We start from the raw sequence: 25,436 nt of genomic DNA on the forward strand, positions 1-25,436 counted from the left end.
ACTGAGAGTCTTCAACATCTCATAAAACTAGAGTGAACAGCAGACAGCCGAAACTGATCAGCTTGAATTAGAGAATAAATGTTTTAAATTCGATCTCCTTGATTCCTCCATATGCCACAACCTCCGTATGTACAGCCCCACCACGACTTCAGCATATCCCATTGCTCCCTCTGTGTTTGGCATCATTTCCTTCTTTGCCACCAGTCACTCCTCCTCCTCCTATGACAGTGACCCCCATCTCTGTTCTCATCCACCCCAAGTTGGAGGCTCTACATCCAGCCTATCTGTCTCTAAGCCAGGGCCCGCATTTTCTTTTAGTTTTTGACCTTGGCAGAACAAAGTCCTCTGCTCATCTCACCACAGGGGCTGCCAAACTCAGAAGCTGGGATAGCGATGGTCTTCTATCGCACAGATAGATCTGAGAACAGACTCACAGACAACAAAAAAAACCCCACACAGAGCTTCAAAAACTTCTTCAAAGAACTAGTTTTACTATCATGCTTACCAATCTCAAAATGCCATGTTCCTCCCTTCCCATGTATTTACTTACGACTCCTTACAGATACAACAGCACTGATACAGCACTAATTTCTCCTCACCCCTCAGTAATGAAAACAACTATCAGAACCAAGAAAGACTCCTCCCAAAACCACAAGGAAACTGGGTAACGCCGAGCCCTAGCCACAGCGCTGAGTACAGCACTCAGACTGCACAGTGAGCCTCAGCTTGCACCAACAGTGTTTAAAACCAGCCTGTCTATAACTGCGGCTACTGTACTATACTCAGCGTGTATTTGCCAGGCCAACAGCAAAGTAATGAATCACATGAGATATGAAGCATATAATTTTACCTAAGGAGAAAGAAAATTGCATGCTAACATGGAATAAACAATAAATCAAGATGCTGATTGAAGTGTGTGTGTGCATGCCCTGTTTCCAGAAGAGGAAAAATACACATTATTTATTAATATAAATGTATGCAACAGTTTAGCCAGACAGTGCTCTGTTCCTTAACACAGTTTCAGGCAAGACCAGACCTCCAACTGGTCTGGTTAAGTCAGGGTAAGAGATTCTGCATCCCCTACTCACAGATTAAAGGACTTCAAGCAACGAAAACACAAGGTTCTACAACTAAATACCATAGTGTCCTACCTCAGATTTATTGTGCTCATTAGTCTACATCATTACTAACAGACTACAATGACTTTACAGGTCTTCCACAGATCCACTAGAAAATGTCTGTTCATCCAAGATGATATTAAAAGTTAGATTTGAATTATAGCATGTCATGCAAAACTACATGCTTCAACGTCAGGTAGTTTTTTCTTCCAATTACCCTTAACTCCTGCTAAAGCAGTCATTTGGGGTTAATGGTATTTGTAAAAAAAAAAAAGTAAGACAAGTGACTGATTATAGGATGTACTACAAACAACAGATGCACTCACCCACTTTCAGTGTGCCACCACACAAAAATACTCACAATAAATCCAAGTTTTTTATAGTCTCGAGTATACATAGATTTGCGTTTCTCAATGCTGCCGCTGCTGTTGTTAGGTTCAGATTCTGCATCAAATGCAATCCTTCGGAGTTCAAATATGATATCCCGTTGAGCCTGTGTTAAAACCAGGTTAAAACAATTGGTCAAAATAAGTTCTCTCTCAGTTTAATAGCCAATACCACAAAAGCTGTTTCAAAACACTGTATTCCCCCCATTGCCCAACCTGTCTTTGTCTAAATTCTCTAGTTCATACTCAAAGAGACAGTCAGCAAGAATGATTTTGTGATTACCATTTTCCAAAGTCCTCACATTTGTGGAGTTCACATGCAGATGCTCAAGTGCTGACTTCCAGAAGCCAGACCCATGTTAGCAAGGCCATTAACTACACACTTAATTTTCACCACAGGCATGGAACCAAGGAAGCCAAGAGATCACACACATTTCACATTAAGCTGGTATTTAAGCACTTTGCTGGCTGAGATAAAAATGGCTCAGCACTCTGCATTCTTTTCGGTAACTGTCCATTTTTGCTAGCACAGGAATGAGCAAGAGAGGAACTACTGCAGCCACACTTCGCTAGAAATTTCTCAAGACAGTGATAACCACTCTGTCATCAATACTAACAACACGTCAGTCACTCCCCATGGAGATATGCACTATTTAACTGCATGTACATTCCTGAGAGTCCAACTTTCTTGCCTCAAACTTAAGAAACAGAAAGAGTAAAATCCTACAGCATGATGTTACTTATGTTTACAGCCATCTCGCTCTCCCACCTCCTCTTCTCCAAATTATCAGCAACTCTTTACACAACTCCGTCTTAAAAATGAAATCAGGTTCCTCCTTATACAGGGCCCAAAAAAGGCCACAAAAAATAAAGAAACAAAACACATCTTCTCTATGGCTCACTGACTCTTTATTTAAACTTGAATCTCTTGGGGGAGTAAGTGTCTCTCTTTGCACAATGAATAATATTAAAGCTGGTGTTTGGACACTGTGAGCAATGAACACAAGAACAACTACTATACAGGTTCCCAGTAACAAAAATGGAGTTTATTGTAACACAAATTAACTCCAACTCTATCATGACAGATAGATTTCATTTAAACTTTTTAGTTCTACAGAAGTACTTTTAGGAAGGACCATACATCGTTGCTTCTGAGAAGTACATGAAAGAAACAAATGCTGGACTGCTGCTCAGAGTTTTTGCTCAGGATGACACCAAATTCAGTTCATGGAACTACACGCTAAGGAGAAAGACCTGGCCATTTCGGGTTTTTTTTGTACAAGGAATGCAATAGCCAGTATAGCTTCTAACAACCAGAAAACATAACCCAACTTCACAGACCAAGAGGGAGAAAATGAATGAACGAATTGTGTAAGTGTTCCTAGCAGTGTCTTTTCCCCCATAAAGAGCCGTAGGCACCGCAGTGAGCAGTTGTCCTCTTCCTGTTCCGACCAGATCATGCCAGATGCTTACCTGATCCTGTGGATCCATTTTTGTCATCATCCTGTCTTCCAGAAGGTTAAAGGTAAGTACTTGCAAAACATACAACTGGTGTGCCATTTCATTATTGATGGCCCTCTGTGCCCTGATTACATGCTGCAAAGAAAGAGAGATTCTGGTGAATGCCATCTTACCACAAAATTACATTAAGTGTACTCAGGTGTCGCAATTGCTGTAAGTTCGTGTAGGCTATGCAACAGTGTAAGTATACTCCATAAAAAAAGAAAATCAAAACATGACTAACGCTACTGACTTGCATACTATGTAAGTAACTGTAAGGGACAGGACTTTGCAACAACAATGCACCGAAGCTTTCTCCTTCTAGCCACTAGATAGAGCCTGTGTGTATGTTAAGAAGTGGCATAAAACACAGAGGTATTCAGAAATATATTTCCATGAAGAAACCACAATGTATTTGACTGGGAAAATGCCCTTTCTGATAATCGGTTTTGAACCCACTCAACAACCAAACCCTCATCTTGTATACTACAGGCTTCAAGACATATCAAAATACAAGTGCAATTAAAATGTATTAAGATAAAACCTATGAAGACCAAAACGGGAGTCACCTTTTCCCTCGGCTAGTGAAAAATAACTTTGAAAATTATATACGTACAGTTAAGATGATGGAGCGAAGCTGCTTTTGTGCCAAAATGTTTGCCATTTCCTGATTTAGTTTTAAAAAAAAAAAAGAAAAAAATTAGCCAAGAATCAGGTATTTTAGTGCTGTACCTAGAAGAACACTGACTTAAAAGGTTTTAGTCTTCAGATTCTGCAGTGTTGCTTATAAATGAAATGAAGCAGCGTATCAGCTATACAATTGTATGCGTTCTTTTGGGGGTCGCAAACTCAGATTATTCGTCTATGAGAAAAGAGGCAAAGAAAGTGAAAAGTATGTCACAACGCGAGAACTCTGGTGATGCAAAACCAGCAGTGAAAGGCCTCAGAAGAGACCTCTGTGGGTTAAACAGAGTATTTACAGACACTTGTTCAAGCACAACCGTCCCCCCCGCACACACCACAGAAGGAAGCATGGAGCAGAAGCCAGCCAGGACTTCAAAACAAGACGTCAAACAATACGCTTATTTACATTACTATTTTGGCTGTTTTAAAGTGTTCTCACTTGCACTCCATAAATCAGCCTACAACTCGGTACTGTTTCATCATAGCAAATAACACTTCTCCCCTGGATTTTGGTAGCAGCGTTGACATTGGTCCAGTATTTTGTCTTAAATTATCTTGTCTTTCTAGACCTGTGTGCAGTCACTAGCAAGGAGAGTCAGTTGATCCCAGCTGCCCATGCTGCAAACTGTCCTACAACGCACAGGAGGGGGCGTTTCCTACTTACCAAGCACGGAAGTCTAATCTTAACCATCCCTATAAGTGCATGCCCCATTTTTAAGTTCCACGATTTCTCCATCAATATAGGAATGCATGTGTGCGTGTGTGTATGTGGACATATGCTAGCATACGCAATGCATACAGCTTACAGCAATTATAACCATGTAATTATTTTTTAAATTCTTGTTTTTAGAATGCACTATTTATGGACTTGGGTAACATATTGCACACTGCTATTTAGACACTGTTTATATGTACACAAAGGGATAATGTTTGGAAATAGCAGATCATTGATTGGAAATAGAGCTCCTATATCATAGCCTTACATAATACAGCACAACAAATCACATCCACACTGACACAAGCTTAAGGACATTCTTAGGATGCACTGTGATTCTGTGCAGTTGGCACCATAGCAAAAATACTGTTCATGTTCAGGAGAAATAGATTTTTAAAAATTCCTGCAGAACTTTGTGAGAATTGAAGAGTAATAAAGAGTACATACTGGTTATTTTTATATAACAAGAAACTAGCAAACAGGAAAAATGAGACTATTACATAAAACATATGAAGAATTTGATTGTTAAAATCTGGCTGCAGAAACAATGTAAATAAAACAAGCGTTATGGTGAGAACTTGCTTGTAAAAATAAAGCTAATTGCGAGACAGAAGGCAGTCATGGATGTCGACTGTTTTCTTTATACCACAGAAAGGGTGCTGCAAAAGAACACGAGAATGACAAGGAAGGAAGAAGGGACCAAAGATAAGAAAAACTCAGCCCCAGATTTTAAGCCTTTTCTGGCTAAGCAGGTTTCAACCGCACATAACAGCAAAGGAATGAAGAATATGCTAAAGATGCTTCTGCGCCCCTTCTGGGAATGCACAACTGAGCTGCAGGGGGAGCGCCAGGCACGCGACACACTTCACCTTACGGGGAACAGACCCACCGGCTTCGTCAAAGGACATCCACTGCCAAAAGATGGGCAGATAAAGAATATGAGGCGGTCTTTTCCGCATTCATGGCAAAAACAAATAGGAATTCTTCTGTTTTACTTTTTAGAGAGGATTATCAAATTGTCACTTCTTTCTCATACCTGTCATTTAACAAGCCGTTATTGAGGTTTGTTTTTTTTTTGTCACTGGACCAAAAACTGATATGAGCAACGAGCATTCACAAAACAAATTACGGCAACAAAATCAACTTTGTCTCCAAAAAGGCTATATGGCCACTAGCAGCACATGAACTGCCTCTTCTAAGTATTGTAGTATCAGATAAGAACAAGAATTATTTCACAAAATGTGCCATCTTATTTCCCATAGCAACATGTGTCTGTAAAAATGTAGACAACTGCCAAAAAAAGCGTTTCAAACATTCACAGTACCATTTCAATGCTCGTGCTCTCAGCTTTTATCTGAGAAAGACATTTTAAAAAAAAACAAAACAAAACACTTAGGTTTCTCTAGATGATTGGGTCTTTGACAGTGGCAGGGGAAGCAAAGCAACCACGAATCCTCATTAAAAAAGAAAAACCTTGAACCGCCTGGCTTTTTGCATTATAAAAATAGAAAAAATAAAAAAAAAAAAAAGAAGGAAGGGAAGCAATTCATACACCAGCACCAATTTAAATCCTTTCCTTAACTTCAGCGCAGACATCCACATCACGCCGGTCTCCATACGACGGCAGCAGAGAGGGTGCCAAAGCTCCCAGAGCCATACAGGGTTTGGTGCAGCTTCTCACTCCTAACCACAGTAGTGGCGAGTTCTGAACTTCAACTTTTGAGTACCCGCCGTCAGATAATTACATGAGACTGCATCACCTCAGTTCGTTGTCTTCGTAAATGGTATCAGCTACCCCCATCTTGTTGCTAATGGGCACCTACCTTGTCGCTGTATGGTTTACTAATTAACCACAAGATAGATCTAAAGAGAAACCTAACAGATTCTGATTACTTATCATAGGTTATTACAGGCTGAAGGAAATTTTCTGCAAGTGTCAGAGCTCTTAGCCCTCAAGCCAAATTAGATCATTATATTCTGATGATCATAAACTCTATGACCAACAATTCTGAGTCACAGCAGCAGGTACTATAGGTGAACCGTCAACCTCACTAAATGGTTACGCTGTGGTGAAACAGCGTCTTACTTGCTGGAAATACTCTGTGGTACTGTCACCTTCAGGAACACATGCCCACCGATTAATACTAAAATCTTATCTGTATGTGACATTGTCTCTCAACTTCAAATATGACCAAAGCATACTTTTCACAGAACCATAAGCAGCAGCAACTATTTACAAATGTAAAAAGTGAAATCTTTGTTTTTTCTTACAAGGACCTATCATAGATTTATGCCAAAACTGAAAGAAAGTTTTTATTCCAATTTTTGTTCATTAGATGCCTTCTTCCCTTAATAACCCAAGACTATATTGGACGAAGAAGGAAAAAAGAAATGGGAAAAAAGGTGCTTTAAAAAAAAAACACCAAACCAAACAAAACACCAAACACACACCCAGAAAACCATGGTTTTACTTTCCCCTGTTTGCAATTTTAAAAATATTTTTGAAACAAAACAGAAAAGGGCTTTGAAGTGTGTTTAAACAATCTCCAGCATTTAAAAACGCAAATAAATATAACCAAAGTCCTTCCCAGAACTGATCAGCAGCTCTCAATGAACTTGTTCTGGACACTAACAGTATGTCACCACAAGAAATATCATCACTGCTCCTGGTGACAGAAATGTTAAATAAACAAATGACTAAATCTGTTTTGACACAGGCTAATGGCTTCATAAACACGGATAAAACTCCTCTATTTCATAACACACTGCATTCCATCCTCCTTTAACAGCAACTAGCAATCTTGAAATATTTCCTTTTGAGACTTCTGATCTCTGGCACTAAAGTTAACTTAAAATAGTACATTATAAAAAGTCTTTAAATGCTTACATGCCAAGATTTTCCATTTTCTAAAGGAACACGCTTTTTATGAAAAAAAGCAGAGGGGAAAACAGTTTACCAAAAAATAGCCTGGTTTTACAAGCTGTGCTGGCAAAGAGTTCAGTACAATAAATACTACAGCCAGCCACAGTCAATATGGTTCATGTGAGGTTACAAGGAACTACAAAAGCACAGAAGAATGCTTAATCCCTACTAATATTGGTGCAAGATGGAGGTAGCTCCATTAAAATGAATAATACACCAACACGAAACAACAGAACAACTTTCAGTTTGAATTAGCTGCAGGAAAAGGTGACTTGGACAATGGTAAGTATGAATATGACACACCCTTCCTACAGATATGTAGATATACAAGACCCAAGAACTTACCTGCCTCTTGTCATCTGGTGCTTTAAGGAAAAGTGCATTTATTACTGCAATGGTGTATGTCTGGATTTCTTGGTCTGTCCTGTTTGGAACAAAATTACAAACATGAAAGAAGAACATGAATACACGCAAACTGTAGAAACTGATCTTCCAGTTGTATTACTGCAGGTAGAAGTGGAGGGACTGTTTGCACTTAATGTTAACCATGTAAAAGTTAGGTAATCAAAGCTAGTCATGACCAGGTTGTCTCCATTATTAAGAGAGACAAGATTGAATCACACCCCTTGAAGTGCCACTGACCCTCCCCTGGTCATTGCAGGAGCCCAGACAATCAGCTTCTGCCAGATGCCCAACAGCTAGAGTTAGGAAGAGGAATCTTCCCCTAAAGGGTTCTGGAGATGAACCTGCTGGTATTAAAAGCTTTTCAGGTGAGTGGAAAATGTCCCAGCTGGGGGGCAAGCATAACTACACACTATACACAACACGTTATCCTACGCTACAAGAGGCAGTTTCCATCCAATTAACCCCTGCACATTACTGTTTAAGTAAAAGCCTCTGTCTTTTCAAACATATCTTCAGCAAAAGTTGACCAATTTTTCTCACGCACTTCCCAGAGGCTGGCAAGCACAACCACCCCAGCTGTATGCTAACAGTGTTACGCATTTTATTACTGTGGGGGGTGCTCCTGTCATAATTCCCCACTTCCAACTACACAGGCAGCTTAGCGGAGGAAAAAAAAAAAATTAATAAAAAATATCAACGATCGACCAACTCCAGAAAGCTGGCTACCAGTCATCCAGCCACTTACAGTGGATGTAGGAGTCATACAGGAGCTTGCCAGTCTTTATACAGCTCTTTTTCCAAACGCTGTGCTCATTTGGGAAGAACAAAAACCCAAAAAGCCCCCACCGTATCAGGTGGCAGTTGCAGACACTCACCCCTGCAGATGTGGGATTAGCTGCCCAATTGTGATCTCCTGTGCCACCTTCTGGTACAGGTCATGGCTATTGAGCACCATCGATTCCAGGATCGCTAGTGACCGTTGCAAGATAGAGATGTCCGAGGCAAATTTGTTGACATAGCTTGCTATCTACAAATTCAAACATTTAGAGAATTTCCATGTTGTCATAAAAACAGGGAAAGGGGAGAAAGAAAAATGTGGATGTGGCTCAGAAAAGCATTAATCTTGTCCACATGCCAGGTACCAGTGAATACCTGCAAGCATTCAAGCAGGCGCTGCAGATACCTTCAAAGGACACAGTGGCACAGATTCTTCAGCTGGCACAAATCACCACAGATTTATGTCAATATTCAAATCACCAAAACATACGCTTCAACATTATACTATGAACACAATAAAGCAACATTAAAGAACTACAATGGTTACATTTTTTCATGAGAAAAACTTTGTAAAGGACAAGGAGAACACTTTCCATTCTCTGCAGCAGGAATCTGCGCAGCCAGCTTTATCTAGGCTGGAGGCAACTGTTGCAGAAGAGAAATTAGAATCTAGCTCTCTGGCAAAAAACACTCCAGCAAAATATGTTTTTCATTTTTTCCCCTTGCTGTTACCAACATCACTGAAAGCTCTCTCCAGGTTAGGTCTTCAAACCCTGTCGATGATCATTTATCATTGCAACCGGTTCCACAACCCAGTTGAGAGTCCAGTCTTGCTAAGTGCTCATGCATTAACAACCTTCACTGCTGCTGCAAGCTGCCACAAACGAATGGCACGCGAATCGAAACCAGGTCGGACCTCTGCCTTCTCGCAGCGCGGCAATGACGTGCTGCCCACCCATCTGCAGCACCGGCCCAGCTGTGCAGCGAGATGGGGCCATGTGTGCTCTTCCGCACGGTGCCCCGTCCACGGGTCCGGCTTCCCGGGAAGCAGCTTGACTTCTGCCGACGCAGGAAGCCAGAACTGTCTGGGTTTTCCTTGAATGCACCGACACCGGCACAGCCAAGCTGCAAGGCACCCGAGGAAGCACAGACCGGCAGAAGGCATGTCGTGTGACCACAGTTATTTGCTCTTCACAGCCAAGTAACAGACTACAGTGGCCCTGTCTCAAGTTTGATGCATTCTTTCCAGAAAATTTCAAGTCCACGCGCTTCTTCAGTACTCAGGCTACAAGCCACTAACATGATTATACTGTTTCTGATTCCGGACGCTTGCTTAGAGCTTGGCACCGTTTTGCTTTTGGGGGAAGAAAAGCATGCCCTATTCTTGGGAAAGCTGCCTAGCTGCCTGTAAAATTCACAGTTAAATATTGCCACGTGGACAACTACATTGTTTTGCATGTGTGACAAAATTTGAGTAGCACTGAAGGAGCAAAACGCCCCTTCTGCCCCTTCGTCGGAGACAACAAGGAAAGACAGACAGATTTTTCTTCTTCTAATCTATTGCAGCACTGCTGTTTGCTCTGCTGCTTGGTTTGCACTACCACAATACGAACATGCTGTGCTTAATATAACTCGGTTCCGGAAATACAGATTGCCTTCACAGAAAAAAAAAGAAGCAGCCCATGCATGCACACAGAACAGAAGGAGAACAGCAGCTCGACTGGCCTTTTTCTACTCTGGACTTTCAATATCCGCTGCCTGCAAGTCCTGAGCCCAAATAATATTTACATCAGTATACGATGCACATTGTGCTGTTTAGAGTAACAAGCTGTATCTCAGAAGCACTGTACTACCTCACCTCTCTTAATGGCAATGCAGTTGGGTTTTGATGCTCTGCAGCCAGAGCTGCCAGATTTCCAGAAGGCCCACAACACAGACAGCGCATGCACAGAGCAGCTCTGCACTGCTCACACAGTAAGCCAAAGGCACTCCGGATGCCTCACAGACATCAGCTATCTATGGATCAGTGCCTCTGTGCAGCAGGAATACAGTACGTCCAGACTGTGTCCCAACCTGCCAGACTACTGTCACTATCCTCTTAGAAGCCCTGACATGCATGAATTATTCTTGGTGCAGCAGCTCCTTCCCATAATATTTCAAGCGGCAGCGTAAAAGCTTCACTGAGACATATTCATATCAGGGGCCTGCAGAAACGTAACACTATAGATTACAGATGTATTTGTTCTTCTGATCCTGGACCATAACGTCTTTTAATGATAAACCCAAACCTAAGGTATGAAGCTGGCTTGTGCGTGACATATGACACTGAACATACATGCAAAACATGTGCTAGGTACTTGCATGTCAAGCTATGTACATTCATAACCACCTGGTGGTTATGGTGTCTGGACAGAAATAACAGGCTTGTCTACCCTGATAGATATGGCATGCCAGTTCCAGAGGGAGTAAAATTAGATCAAATAGAAATTCTATTACCATACTTAAAGTTCTGGATGTGGGGAAAAAAAAAAAAAGACCCTTCTTGAAAAGAGACAAGAATACAAGAATCAACCAAAGTTCAAATTTGTGTTATTTGCTGTTCTCTGCTTCTTGAGTACCACAAGCAGGGAGGGCTTTCAACAACCAAAACAGAATCCTGCAGGCATTTATCAAAAATTCTGCTGATAAAAATAATGCAAGCTCACAGAAATACCACCTCTCCTCCAGAAATAAGCAACTTCATTGTTTTGCACTTTCGTGTGAAATCCTGTCACATGGGTGTGTCTCAAAGGATAAAACTATTTGTTCAGTAAAATACCTGTAATATCTGCCTAGTCCTATCGGGACATATATAGCCACATACAAAAGGAGTGGCTGGGTGCTTAACTTCCAGATGATTTCAAGGGAAATTAGGAATCAGAATACCTTTACACGTTCAGTCCCAGTGCTCTGGTGAAACAGGAGCTAAACATGTAACGTGAGGGTAGACAAGAAACCTACAGCAAACTAAACATAATCTGAGTTCTCTTCCAGTTTCAGAATCATTTAAAGCACAGGAGAGAATTCAAAAGTTAAAAAACAAAAATTAAAACAAACAAACTAAACACCACCACCACCAAAAAACACACAGGGAAAGAACAGTGAAAGAAACAGATCTGATATTCTGAGCAGTGGTACGTTCATGAGTTATTTGCCTGGACCATTTTGGTATCAGAAATGTACACAAAAATCTGACAAAGTTTTGTTCTCTGTTACGTCCTAACACATAGTAAAAATTCCAAGCATGCATCTCCTTTTCAAGTGAGGAACTAGAGCTGCACCTGACTACAGAAAAACCAACTGACAGTTGTGAGGCGGAGATACTTTCCCTGCTGCCACCCCCTTTCCTGCACAGTACTTTTTAGAAGGCAGAGTAAACGATTCATCAAGGTTAAGACTCTGAATCACACAGTTATGCAAAGGCAATTACATAAATAAATCTAAGAGATAGTTTAAAATATCCCAACCACTACTACAAACTTTATTTCTCCTTTTGCAGGAACTAAAAATGAGAATACCAAATTTGTATAGTGTATTTTGATATCCAATTACTACGACATTTTCTAGGAAGCAGGCATCCAAAACCTGTAGCCAACTATGGAAGCTGGAAATAAACTTTATTGTCAAAAGCAAGAAAAAGTTCTTGAGAGAATCTTGCATATCATAAGGAAGCTTTTTCAAATGATACTATTTTCCTGAAAGACAAGGAACAAAGCTCTCCTTGAATGTGTCAACTCTTACTTGCAGCAGTTGGAATAGCAGTCTTTATGTACCCGAAGGATGGGAAGGAGACTGCATCCAACACTAAGCAGTTAGTCTTTAGAAGCAGTTAGAGGTTCCCCTTGATGTCTCCTCCAACTTCTAGATTTTAAGTCTACTCAAGAAAAAAGTTCAGATTAATTCCTCGCCATTCCGGTTTGGCTTCCATTTAACAAACATGAAACACAGCTTCAAAGGGCAGAAGCACTTGATCGCAAAGTTCCCCTTTGGCTGTCAGAAACTTATCAGCTCCCTTATCCATCCTGTCGAGCACTTGAGCGAGCCCATCAGCAACCTCGAGTGGCTTGTCAAAAGCCAAGGTCAGAGAAGCAAGTGAGAACAGAGCTGTGGATTGCCACCAGAGATACACGGTCTGAAGGTGCTCCTTTAGGTTTGCCCCTTGCCCACAGAGCCCCACTGAGGGCTCTGCTGTTCCGGCTCCCAACTGCGCAGCAGGTCAGGATGCACCCACACCGCTTTCCCCAGTTTTTGTCATTCTTTGTCTTTCTGTTTCTCTAACCGTCTTGTTCTTCTACTTGGTCCGTTTCTTGTCCACCAGTTTCACTTACGGTTTTTACTCGCCAGTTTTGGTTTTCATGGGTACTCCATGAGAATGCTCTTGTTTGTGTCTTTTGTTCTGTTATTGAAATTGGGTCCAGGAAAACATACAGAAGTGGCAGACCGAAGAGATAAGCCATTAACAGGGGTGCACACACCACTTTCTTCTATAGTTACTATACAACCCACAGGGCAAAAGATCTTGATAGGGTTTGAAAAAATAATTTAGAGTCACTAACAAAGCAGATTGATTTAAACTCATTTTAGCAAGTTTCTTCATACACCTCTTAATAGCTTCCCTAACAAATAAGGCATTCTGGGCTTGACCTTGTATCTCATGAAGTCAGTTAAAAAAAAAGCTGTATTATTTACTTTGTCATGAAAAAGTAACAATCATCATCATCATAATCTACCCAGACAGCAAGATTGGATTAAAAAAAAAAAGAGTCCCAAAATCAGATCAAATATACTGATTTTTCTTATAAATAGCACCCATCATTTTTAATGACTAAAACTGAGCTTTAATACCTAATACTCTTTTCATAACTGACTCTTCTTTCACTTTTGGCAACAAAAATAAATTTATACTTTCCGTTGGTGGCAGTAATTTCCTAACCAAATGTAAATTAAAAGTCTTTGCTCTGACATACTGTTAAAATTAAGCGATCTTTCCTACAGGTTACATTCGTTCCATTACTTCTTCTGATACCATTTTAGTGAAGTAACTCTGATATCTTTTCAACCTGTACAAACACACTTCAACCTAAGATAAGTTCTGAGTTCAATCTGGTTTGAAAATTCTTTGAGGTGTGAGGGGATTTTTTTTATGGTAAACGAAAAGGGTTAAACCAGTAGCAAAAACTTTTTTCTGAAGTCTGCTAAATCTCTGTACTTAAACTGTACTCCCATGTTTCTGCTGCTTTTGTGCATCTCCTACATGTAAGAAAAGAAAAAAATGTTGCAAATTGCGGAAAGACCTGTTTCAAAACCACAGATGTCAGCTGCAAGACTCGGGGGGGGGGCAGAGTTCAGCTTGATAAACTCAGTAGATACCAGCTTGATTTCAATTTGTAAATCTATTTCTCTTCCTCCCCTACCCCCAGAGGAAACATTTCAGCGCTGGTTTGGGTTGTTTGTTTTTTTTTCAAGAAATGTGGTATTACTCAAATTACATCACATCAAAATACTGCATGGTATCTGTACAGGGAGGTCACACTGTAATTGAGCAAGCAGTTTCTTGTGTCATAAGCCTAATACAGTGTTGATTCCATTTCACTCCCACTGATTACCGCAGAATTTGGGCCAGATCCTGCAACTACAAATATTTATAGTTTGAACTAGCACTTTAATCCCATTTTCATGTACCCTTTTGGTCAGTGACCTCAATAATGTACCAGGTGGGAAGAAGAACCCAAACCACGACTCACCTAAAAAATGTAAACTGATAGGAACAGACAGCATTGATTACAAATTTACCTTTTTAATGAATGCCACAGAGAATGTATCCCACGATACAATCCCATGATCCATCAGCTCAACAAATGCAGTCAGTGTAAAGGACAACATATCTCCAAAGCTGCAAGAGACAGTAGTCATGATAACATTTACCAGTAATGCAGCAGGGCAATGATCGAGGGGATAAAGCAGCAGGAAGCTTTCAGCAAGCAGGAAAATGAAGCCAATTATGGACTAAGAGGTAGCAGAAGAGCAAGAGAGGCCGTGCAACAGATAGTCTCCAGAACAATTTAGCATGGACATCAGGAACAGTCACCTGGAAGAAAGCAATTTTCTAAGAGAAGAACTAATCCCCAGGAGAACACTACATGCAAAGCTCAAGGAAATCAGACAGCCCAAATTAAACTCCTCTTATAAATTCAGAGCTTTAGATCTAACAGAGTAAGTGAGCTCTTTTCTTCGCAACTTCTGGAAACGCTCCTAATTGAATGTCATACGGAAGTGCCACGTTTTGGTACCGCTGTATCAAGCAGATGGGTAGAAAGTTAGCGGATTGTTTGTTCCTTCTCTTACAAGGAAGCAACTACATTTTTAAAACACACCAGAAGAGATATTCTGTTGAGCAGCAGTTTTCCACTACTTAACGACTCGATTTCTTTCTTTGAACCTGCATCTCCTTTTGTTTATCTATGGGCAACTACGTGAAGCGAATTGCAAAGTTCCCATTGTACATCCAAGCATGCAGCTTAAATTGTTTAGGGTTTGCAGGCCACTACACTGCATTTTACACCTGTAAATTTACACCTGTAAATGTGAGATTCAATGCATCTTATTGTTGACTCAACCAAATACAAAATGTGTTTAAACTCAACATAAAGAATATTCTCTAACCTGACTAGCTGCACAGGAATTTTCCACATTAAACACCAGCTTTTACAGGTTAGCTTCATTTCCATATGCAGTCAGGGCACCGAACAGTCTGCAGCCACAATGATTTCAATGAAGCCGTTCAATGAGAAAGCTACTCAATACAAGCAGCAGTGCAGAGAGCCTGAAAGCAAGCCGCGTATTACCTTTAAGGGCACGGCAAACCACCCGCAAGGCACTCGGCCACTACGCCATTAACAAGCATAAGCACACAATCAACCGAAACTGCATGAATAGTCCCAGTGATTTTAATGCAATGGCTTACCTAATAAAAAGATAAAATTAAAAAAACCTGTCAGATTGGAACTACAATGCTCAGTACGTTCAAAACCCGAGTTTAATACTATAGCCGTAGTTAAGCAATGTGATCGGTAATCTTTATTCTGTGATTTGCTCCCCTGCTGTCCTGCACCAACCCACCCAAGTAAGTGAACATCCATTCAGATGGAAGTCGTGTACTGCAGTACAGAGGTAAAAAGGCAGAAAAACAGTTTCACTGTAGCAACTCCAATAGCCAGTTTACTGGATATGATATAATCTGCCATTTAGGGATTTCTGATGGTGAGATGGAGCCTTTAGTGGCCCCTTCATTTAAGACAGGAGCTCTCGCTCATTAAAACTTCACAGATGCCCTCCACTAAAAAGAAATTTGCCATTCTTGACATTTTTTGAGTAAAAACAGAAAAACCCAAATCACGCCTTTCTCTTCCACAGTAAGCGTACCCACAGTGACTCTTGACTGTTTATGACAAAATGAAAAAACTGCATCAAAGAGCAAACAAGAAAAATACGGTGCCTTTAAAAAATCCACTGTAATTCTGCAAGGAATATTTTGTTCACGAAACACACGACCCGGAAGTCTTTGGTTTTGTTTTGGGAGGTAGGGAGGTTGGTTGTGGTCGGTTGTTTTTTAAAATTGCAAATATTTCAAGAATTAAATTAGATTTAAAATGTCATCATTAGCATTCCAAATAACCAAGGATTTCACAACAAGATGACAATAAGACTGCAGGAAATTTAATCAGCTCCGGTCCTGTCATTTTCCTCAACCCATTGCTTTTGCATACAATGGTTATTTATGAATCCACAAATAAAACAGCACCCCTAGGAAAGGCTTCCTTATAAAAATTTCTACCAAATTCTCATGCATGTTCATGACAGAATACTATCATAAATATGTGGAATTCTAATATTTTAAGGAGATAAAGTAGATCCAAATAAAAATAAAAAAATTTACAAAAAGTTAGGTCATATAGGTTGAAAGTAGCTAAAATTTCTCAGCATTAAACTAAACAGATCATTTCTCTCCCCTAGATTTTCTCGTATATCATTTAAAAATTTAGTCAATTAACCTGCATTTAGTACATAAAGACTCTTCTATAAACTAGTCGTACATGAAAGCTAATCCCCATTAACAATGGGTATAGTCTAGAAGGGTTATTTAAACTATATTAAACCCCCAAATGGATATTCACCTCCAGAACACCAGTGACTGGAATTCAGTTCAGTTTAATTCCTTTACATGCAACAGTCTCAATTATTCTTCTCACCAAAACTACTGATTAATCCTGCCAATTAACACAGCCTCCTCCACAGTTTTGGAGGGGAAACCGGGTTAATCGAGCTGAAAATACTGGTCTCAGCATATAAACCTGTTTCTAGTGGATGTGACAATGATATAACCGTTTAGGCTCCAGAAGGTGAAAATACTTTTCAACTTCAGAGGATCAGACACCCCACCAGGTGTCACTCCAGTGACACCACTTCAGATCATTAATGAGAGTGAAGAGGTGCAACACTGGGACTAATCAAGCAGAACAAAATACTCCAACTTGCCGTATTATGCAGCACCACACATATATAGCATGTATTTTTTTAAATATATAGCCATACGTATGCATTTGCACGCACATGTATACACTAGGCGGCACTGCAAAAGTCAAAAGGCAAGCTTAAAGGATATAAGCACTAGGAATAGCACAGCTAGAGATGAAAGCAATCTCCAGGGTAACTAGAGCAAGATAAGGATTAAAGTATCTGGAGGGGAAAGGGAGTGGTGTTGATTAATTGTTATGTGTCTAAACACAAGCAGATAGGTAGAAATAGACTTCCAAGCAATTCACTTCAATACACACACACACAGACGCACTCATACTATTAAAAGCGGCAGACAGAATAGATGCTGGAAATTTCAAGTGAATCAAAGCTTTTTCATAAAAGTAGTAATCTTAGAAAAGACATAGTAGAAGCTGTTTAACTGAAAATCTCAGTGAATAAGCGTTTTAATTACACAAAAAGTCAAAAAAACGATGGGGCCTCTTTCTCCATAAAATCTTTTTAGACTAATCCACAGCACAAAGCATGACAGTTCTGTAAATATCAAACTGATGCTGCTCTGGCAAAATGACTTAATAGTTTGATGGTAATTCCTGATGAAGGTACTTTTTAATGTGTGTCATCACAGCAAGAGGGGGAAAATGATCAGAAAGATGCACCATGTAATTGCAATTTCATACCTCACAAACACTGACATTTTAATGATCAAGCAAGCTACTTGTGCAATCCTTCCCTTGCTCAGGGCTCTGGCACTCGGGTGGGGACACATTACGCTGGGACAGCTGATGAAGTTTCCCCATTCTCTGATGGTCTGACTCCCCTCTTCCAACCACCGCTGCGAGCACGGGTGAGCTGGTCATCCACATCCACAGCAGCTATCAGCAAAAGCCTCAGAAGCAGTAGCAAGCTTTGGTCTGTGACACCACCGGCTGTCCCAGTGTGAGCTGTTCTAGTGTGGATGGATGGCCATGCGCTGATGGATGGCCTGTGCACCTCAACCCCTCAGAGAAACCTGACTGAAGAGTCAGTGAACAGTTGCCTTTCACACCTCTAGGTTTTAGAGAAATATCAGGTCAAAGTCTGTTAATATACGTTCATAAGAATTTTCTGCATTCTTACCTTAAGAAACTGTGAAGAAAAAAAAAACTTCCATGCATTTCAATATTAGCTTTTCTTTCCTTAAAACAAAAATGACAGGAATGTGCATGTGACCTTGACCATCATATCGGTCTCTCACCTGCCTTCCTAGTATCATTTCTACATGCCAAGCCATCTTTGTATCATGTATGCTAAGTAATCCTCAGATGTATATACATGGTATTTTAAAAGATGCCTAAAGCAATTTGGATTTCTCATAAAAATAAATTAATGGGACTTAAGTGCCCAAATTCCCTAGATGGTTGGGGGAGTGGGGGCAACCATAAAAACCTCAATCCATGTTTAACACACATACCAAAATGAACATCATATTGCAATTGAGGAAAAAATATTCAGCTGTTCAAATGATTCTTTGAATTGAGATAATCAGTCAGGCTCAGCTGACATCAGGTAACAAAAACAACAAAAAAAAAAAGGCAATATGAGCTTTTATAAAGCTAGGTAGACCTTTTCATGTCCTCTATTCATAAAAGTTGCATAGGAGAACCTGGAAATTGACTGTTGCTTGTCTGTCACAACCAGGACACAGCCACCAGCCCATTAGGACCAGAAGCCAAAGACAGTACATCTTTCCACAAACCATTTTTCACGGGCAAAACAGAACCAAAGCTTATCTCTAATTCTGCAGAGGGAAGGCAGCAAAGAAACAACTTTAACTGGGCAGGAGGCAAGAAGAGAGCAGAAGTCTGCTCCCAAATGCAGGAGTTAACTGCTTCCTTAACTTTGGTCCCTCACCATTCAGCAACTGTGCTCACAGCCTAATACTGGGCAGCTGAAAGGCCTGACATCACTGAGGTCAACATCAAAGAGTAAGAACCACCTTTTAAGTTAAGAGTTGTCAAGGATAAATGGCCATGAATAAATTTAAACAGGGGAGCAGAATATATCTAATCATCAGAGGACAAGAGCTCTGGAAAAGCCATGGGGGCAAGAACCTCACTAAGTCTAAAACAAAGACGGATGATGCAGCAGGATGCTTTGCAAGCAGAGTGTGAAAAAGTGCCTTTTTTATTGCTATGGCTCCTCTTCATTGCTTCTACACTGCCTTGTTTCTTCAAGTAACCTTTCCAAGAGGGAAGCTAAGCCGCCATCAGATCAAGCTAGGAGCAATTCACACCTACTTGGTGCTTACTCAGTACAGTTGAAAATGACTGAACAGGCTGAGGGGTAGCTGCCCCCATTTTTCCAGATGATTACAGAAAATGCACTTAACTGCTGCACTGCAATTGACACAGTGGTTTTTTTTTGCGTCGTGCCAAGCCCCACTGAAATATTTCTTTGTGTTACAGTTTCACTGCATTCATTACAAGGGATCAGCCCTACTGATTTTAAACCACTTGTATTCCGAAAACCTGAAATAGCTTTGTACCCCTGGTATTAGGGCTTCTCTAAGCTTGATAATTAACTCTGATTAAAGAAAACAAGCTGCGAATTTTAAACAGAACTGTAACCATTCTTGAATAAATCCAGGCATAGACACCCTTACTAGGCAGTATGACTAAATCCACTTTGAGGTACATTAAGCATTTGTCTGCATGCAAAACTAGCCCAGAGGAACCATTACACACTGGTTCTTCATGAAGATGTGGTTAGAATTACCTCTTCTCTTATTCCTCATCTTTTAAATTCCTAGTTTTGCTCATTTCATGGTAATTGCCTTAAATGGACCAGTGTTTCTTAAAAAGACCAGGAATAACTACCCAGGAAAAACATCGCTCTCCGATCAGCGTGGTTTGACTACTATTCTGTACTGCAATACACATGTCAATTGATAGAGCTGTTTCATGGGAACTATATCTTTTTTTAAATGCAAGTATTACCCAACATGGGATCAAGAAAATGCCAAAATAAAATAGGAACCCCTAAACCTGAAAAGACAGAGAAAAAGAAACTCACATTTTATAAGAACTTCCTTCAGTGAAGCAAGCTATTAAAAGAGGCCTCTCTTTGAAAACCAGGTTTTAATTAAGTCAGGTTAGCATGTGCAAGCTACCAAAGATAAAATGAAATACTGGCACTTTATAAAATACGTCATCCTGTAAATCAAAAGTAAGTTTGTTTTTTTTTAATTACTGTTTGGTTTCTTTAAGTTTCTTTAGTCAAGAAGACAGCAGGTGATGGCTGCAAAGTTTTAAAGTTCATTATACCAAACTCTGAGAGTTTGTTTTTTTTTTTTATAGTTCTTGTTTCATTGGACCTTTTCCCATTAATACATGGGTGAAAAATAGTCAAGATGTTCAATAACTACACTCACAGAGCATTAGTGTGTACACTTTACCTTCACAATATATGAACAGGCCAGCTTCCAGAACTACTGGTTTCACACTCTGACCAATGGCTCTGGTATCTTTTTTAGTACAAGCCCCAAACTCAAGAATTTGTGTTATTTTAATTGTATCATTTCATGTACTGCTGATGGTAATCAAACTATTAAACCATATGCCCCACTGTAAATTAAAGCTTCTACTGGCAGGATTTAATTTCCAAAGTTAGAATAAACTTTTGTCACGTATACTTTCTTTACTACTGCATCCACTGATGTGCTATACCCACACTGATCAATAAGAATCCTCTTGAAGTGGGTAATGCCTTGCTCCCATCAGTAAACAAAACTAAACTGTGTAAAAATAATTAATTCAGATCATCAGTATGATCAGGTCCTAAAACCAGGGTGCAATGGAACTACAAGTCCTTATTTTAGTAGTCTTGAGGACAATCACATAATTCAATGTAGAGCAGCCTACAGGATAACAGAAATTGGAAACAGAGAGATGTTGAAGGAATGTAACTCTTCTTCCACACAGAACTATTTTCACAGTGGTGAGCAAAAATCCACCATCTAAATGCACAGGAGGTACCTTGTCTAGGCAGGGGGGTTGCTGCCAAGAATTCTAAAAGCCTTATGTCATTTTCCTCAGGATCTAAACTTTCCTATTATGAAACAAGTAACTTTATTGAGAAAGCAAACATAAAGGAAGGATTTAAATTTCCTGCCAAATTTATTCTTACTGTCTAATTTATTTATTAGGCAATGATTTAATAATAAATGTTTCAAAACTTGGTTTACAGCAGATTTGTGAAAGTATGATTTAGCATGGATTCAGATGGGGAGCTACATTTCCTGCGTAATAAACTACATCAAGCTCTCGGAGTGACAGATACATGGTTAATTGATTAATTTTTCTTTTGCTTCCTTGTGTTTTAGCTATACTTCACATGTCAAACTTGCAAGCCAATCAAGATATTAGAATATCTCTTGCGGTCCCAGTTTATCAAAGCCTATGAAGCCTGTGCTTAACTTTAAGCATACAGAAGAGTCCCATTCAAAATCACCAGGGCAATAAGCATGCTTCTGAACTTTCTGATATGAGGCCCTTTACTACAGTTTTCTTTTATGCAGTTATCTGCAACAACTAGCATTACCTGGGACCAGCAAATAATAGGAATTCAAACCCACACAATGACTCTTACTTTCATCTCACTAACATCAACAACTAAAATTGCCTACTATCAATCATGCCAGCCAGATAAATTTAAAAGGGGAATTGGGGAAGGCAGGGAAATGATTTGTCTGCTCAAATTAAAAAACAAAACAAAAGCCTTACTTAGGAAATAGCAGAAGCCTCTGCAGAAGTTACAGAAATGAAGCACCCATTCCACAAGCAAAGCAAAAAAGGCTTCATCAGAAAATTTTAACAGGCATCAAAGAGAAGAAAACAGAGAATGTTGAAGGCTGGCTGAATGAATATTCACAGTTGTATTTACATACAAAGATTAGTGCAAGGGCCTAAACTCAGTCATGCAAAAGAGGAGGAAGTGTGCAAGGTGATGATCTAATCAGGTTCTTACCAGGGCTTCATTATCTTCTGCAATTTCTGATATCGTCTGCAAAATTAAAACTTGCACGTGAGGAAACACACTTTAAAACATCTGTACTTTATTTATCTATGCATACACACACACCCCCACATACCCATACTTGATTCATAAAATTCAAAGGCACACACACAATAAGAGGCAGTAAATTACTAACAATTCACTGTGAATAGAAACAGTTCAGTAACTGGTAAAGAACATTCAAAATTAATGTAAAATATTTGTACAGAACACATGTGTTAATTTCTGTTAGGAAAAAAGCAGACGAGTAAAGACAGTTGATAGGGGAAATGTATCATACTTCTCTAAAACCTGCTTCTCTTGACCATTAAAGCATGTCTAGGCATCCTAAATTAGTTCAAAATTTGTGTAAAAGAAGTCTTTGGTACAAAACAATAAAGGTTTACACATTAAGCATTTTCGGTCTCATTGCTATGACACGTAGTCCGTTGCCTGAAAAACTCTTTTATTTACTTCCAGTCTCCATCACTAATACTGATGTCAGAGTTGTGAGCATGGCTGAAAGTTGTCATGTAGCTAGGACCAACAGAGACCAAAACCCCGACCTTCTGAAGCCAGGGACAAGTTTTCTGTTGACTTCAACAGGAGGCAAAGAATTTGCCCTGGGCTTTTAACCACAGAGTTGTTTACTCAACAGCTCAAAAGCACTTTGCACCAGCTCCACGACACACAAGGTGCAGCAGTCTTCTTCCAACAGAACGCGTAAGCTCACCCGTAGCTCTTTTGCTCTTAAAATTCACATATCGATGGACATGCCTTGACCCAAGGTGCTGAACCAACCCACTTGAGAAAGACAGTGACCTACTTAAGGATGTCACTTATTGATTCAGATTCTGAGGCCAAGCTACACACCCGGCCTTCAGTGTGATGCTCTTGCTTTCCCAGTAGCTTCCAAAACACTTGGTTCCTAGTCACAGCAAGTGGTTTAATGTACCCTAAGAGTTTTTTTTACTTAGGCATTTTCTATTTTTCCCCCCAAGTTATACATCCTTGCATCTCATCGGTGAACCAGAAGCTATGGCATCATATTATTCAGGAAACAGGAGGCCAAATATTAAGGGGGGGAAGAGGGAGGGCAAATAATAAGTGCATTTGAAAGCTGCAGCCCACTCATTAAAATTTGCAAATCATCCTCCTGCTAATAACTGGCTTCAGAACTGCTGATTATGCTACCAAGCAAGCTGAAGAAAGAGACTATCAATGGTAAAAATGGCATCCAAGATAAATAACTTCTCTTTAAAACACCACTTAGACAGGAAAAAAAAAGGGGGGGGGGGGGAAATACCCATCTCCTACTTAACCCCTTCTTGCGTCTTCTAAATGTCTTTCACAGTTTCATTTCAGAGGGTTGGCTGCAGCTCCACACCAGGCAGACTGCTGTTCAAAAAAAGAATTAAGAGGTCCCTCCTTCCTCCCTGTCCCCTTCTTCCCACATCTTCCCCTTTGCACTTGCTGCCATGCCCACAGCAGCTCCAGGCCTCCAAGCTCTCCAATCGCTGATTCAACTCTCGCACAGGACTTGGCTAGATTCCTCCTCCCCCCCGTCCCGTTTCGGTACAGCAGTAACTCCTCCCACCTTGCATTTTCCATTCTGTTTATGCATAAATAATATGGTTTCTACAGAGACTGCATGAGTCTATACATGGACTTTTTTCAAGAAAATTCTCAGGGAGGGCAACTTCTGGGCTGGCTTGTGTAACCATCAGAGGAGAAAACACAGAGAGTGCATCACAGGAACAGTGGTTTAAAATCCTTCATTGCTAGCTGTGAGCTGCAATACTCATGCCTGAAGATCACGATGGCACACAGTTTATCGTGTATCCAAGCACAGACTGGGCTACAGCCTAGCTCATATTAGACGAGTGACAAGATTTAGTTCTTGGATTTCATGGCTTTGGTTCTTTTATGCTACAACAGCTATCTGTGTGGCCAATATTCACGAGCAAAACGCATCCTGATGCTCAGACAGCCTTAAAAAGGAGAGAAAGTTTCCCTCAAGGTGCTTTTGGGAGCAGAAAAGTTCAAAGCATTCCCCACAGTAGGAAATCCCAACTGAATGTCATCCCTGTGCTTCTGCAAACTGCTGCAGCCTCTGCTAAAGCCTAACCAGAACAACCATCACCACAAAGACCAGTTTTGTCACCTCCCAAACGTGCACGGATCCAAGCAACCTTATGCAGCACAAGCCTGCAAAACTTCATAGCATCCTTCTGAGCCCAGTTTTTAAAACAGCTGCTTTTCATCCAGGTTCCGTCTTTGCCTGAGCAACAAGTAAACTTGAAATTGGTGCTGTGTCTGTCTGACATCAAAGAGAAGTAAGTGTGGTGTTTGCAACCTGGTAGCACTTGAAAGGGCAGAGTCAGTTTTGCAAGAGGTTTTTCACAACAGGCTATAATCAGGTGCATTTTCTCCATGACTGAGCCCAGGGATTAAAGAACAAACATCGGAATCCTAGAACAAAACATTTAGGCAGAAACTCTCTGACTATTTACAGAACTCTTATCCATCTTGAGTTAACCGGTAGTCAGCTAACTTGAGGTCAGAAGATGTGTAATATAAAAGAAAATATAAATTTAGAATAATAAGAAGAAATATTTGAATAATATAGGACTTTTCTGGTGAAGCAATGCAAAGACAGAAAATTTTGACTTGAGAGGAAAGATAGCCATTGTATTAGACCAAACAATTTCTATTTAACTCTGTTGCTTTGGAAAGTGTAATAATAGCAGCAACCAATCTAGAACATCAAATATTGCAGCAACGTGGTACAGGATGACTACAGATAGATTTTTACCACTGAACAGGAGGAGGCTGTTATCTAAAGGAGTGCATCCTATTCTCATCCCATCATCAAACCAAAAACCTAATACAGAAGAACCTCGAATGAGCAGGAGTTCCTATCATATTCACCCACAGACCACATTAAAGTTATCACTGAAGAAGTAGCCAAGCTAACTCTTCCAGCAAGCCAGCCCAGAAAAGAACAAGCACAGTCTGCCACCTCCATCAGCTCTCCTCCTTCTATATATACACAACTGTTGTTTCTTCCCGAGGGCTAACTCTGTGGTAGCAACCATACAGTTCAGTAAAACACTTCCTGGGTGAGTTACCACAGATATGGTCAAAAATGCTGAAAGTCTTACTAATCTAGATGCTGTAATTAGCTCAATACTTGTATTTATCTTTTTTTTTAGAAACCATCCCTCAATTGCACTTGAGCCATCGCACAGATGGCAATAAAACCACGGCCAAAACACAAACGCTATGAGGGTAAATCATCTAGAGTTTGTGAAAGGTCC

General features: G+C 40.2%; 1 protein-coding gene across 2 annotated transcripts in view; it reads right to left on the minus strand.

The window, feature by feature from the left end:
• ELMO1 (engulfment and cell motility 1) overlaps positions 1-25,436 on the minus strand; it is a 309,086-nt gene that overhangs the window by 188,033 nt on the left and 95,617 nt on the right. For both annotated transcript variants that reach the window (XM_075418684.1, XM_075418683.1), the window contains 7 exons: positions 22,090-22,125; positions 14,341-14,440; positions 8,607-8,758; positions 7,672-7,750; positions 3,621-3,671; positions 2,978-3,100; positions 1,480-1,611 (listed from right to left, as the gene is read on the minus strand). In XM_075418684.1, the coding sequence (XP_075274799.1) occupies positions 1,480-1,611; positions 2,978-3,100; positions 3,621-3,671; positions 7,672-7,750; positions 8,607-8,758; positions 14,341-14,440; positions 22,090-22,125 (673 nt within the window). The remainder of the gene's footprint in view (positions 1-1,479; positions 1,612-2,977; positions 3,101-3,620; positions 3,672-7,671; positions 7,751-8,606; positions 8,759-14,340; positions 14,441-22,089; positions 22,126-25,436) is intronic.

This window comes from Opisthocomus hoazin, chromosome 4 (genome assembly GCF_030867145.1).
Source record: "Opisthocomus hoazin isolate bOpiHoa1 chromosome 4, bOpiHoa1.hap1, whole genome shotgun sequence".
NCBI classification, from domain to species: Eukaryota; Metazoa; Chordata; class Aves; order Opisthocomiformes; family Opisthocomidae; genus Opisthocomus; species Opisthocomus hoazin.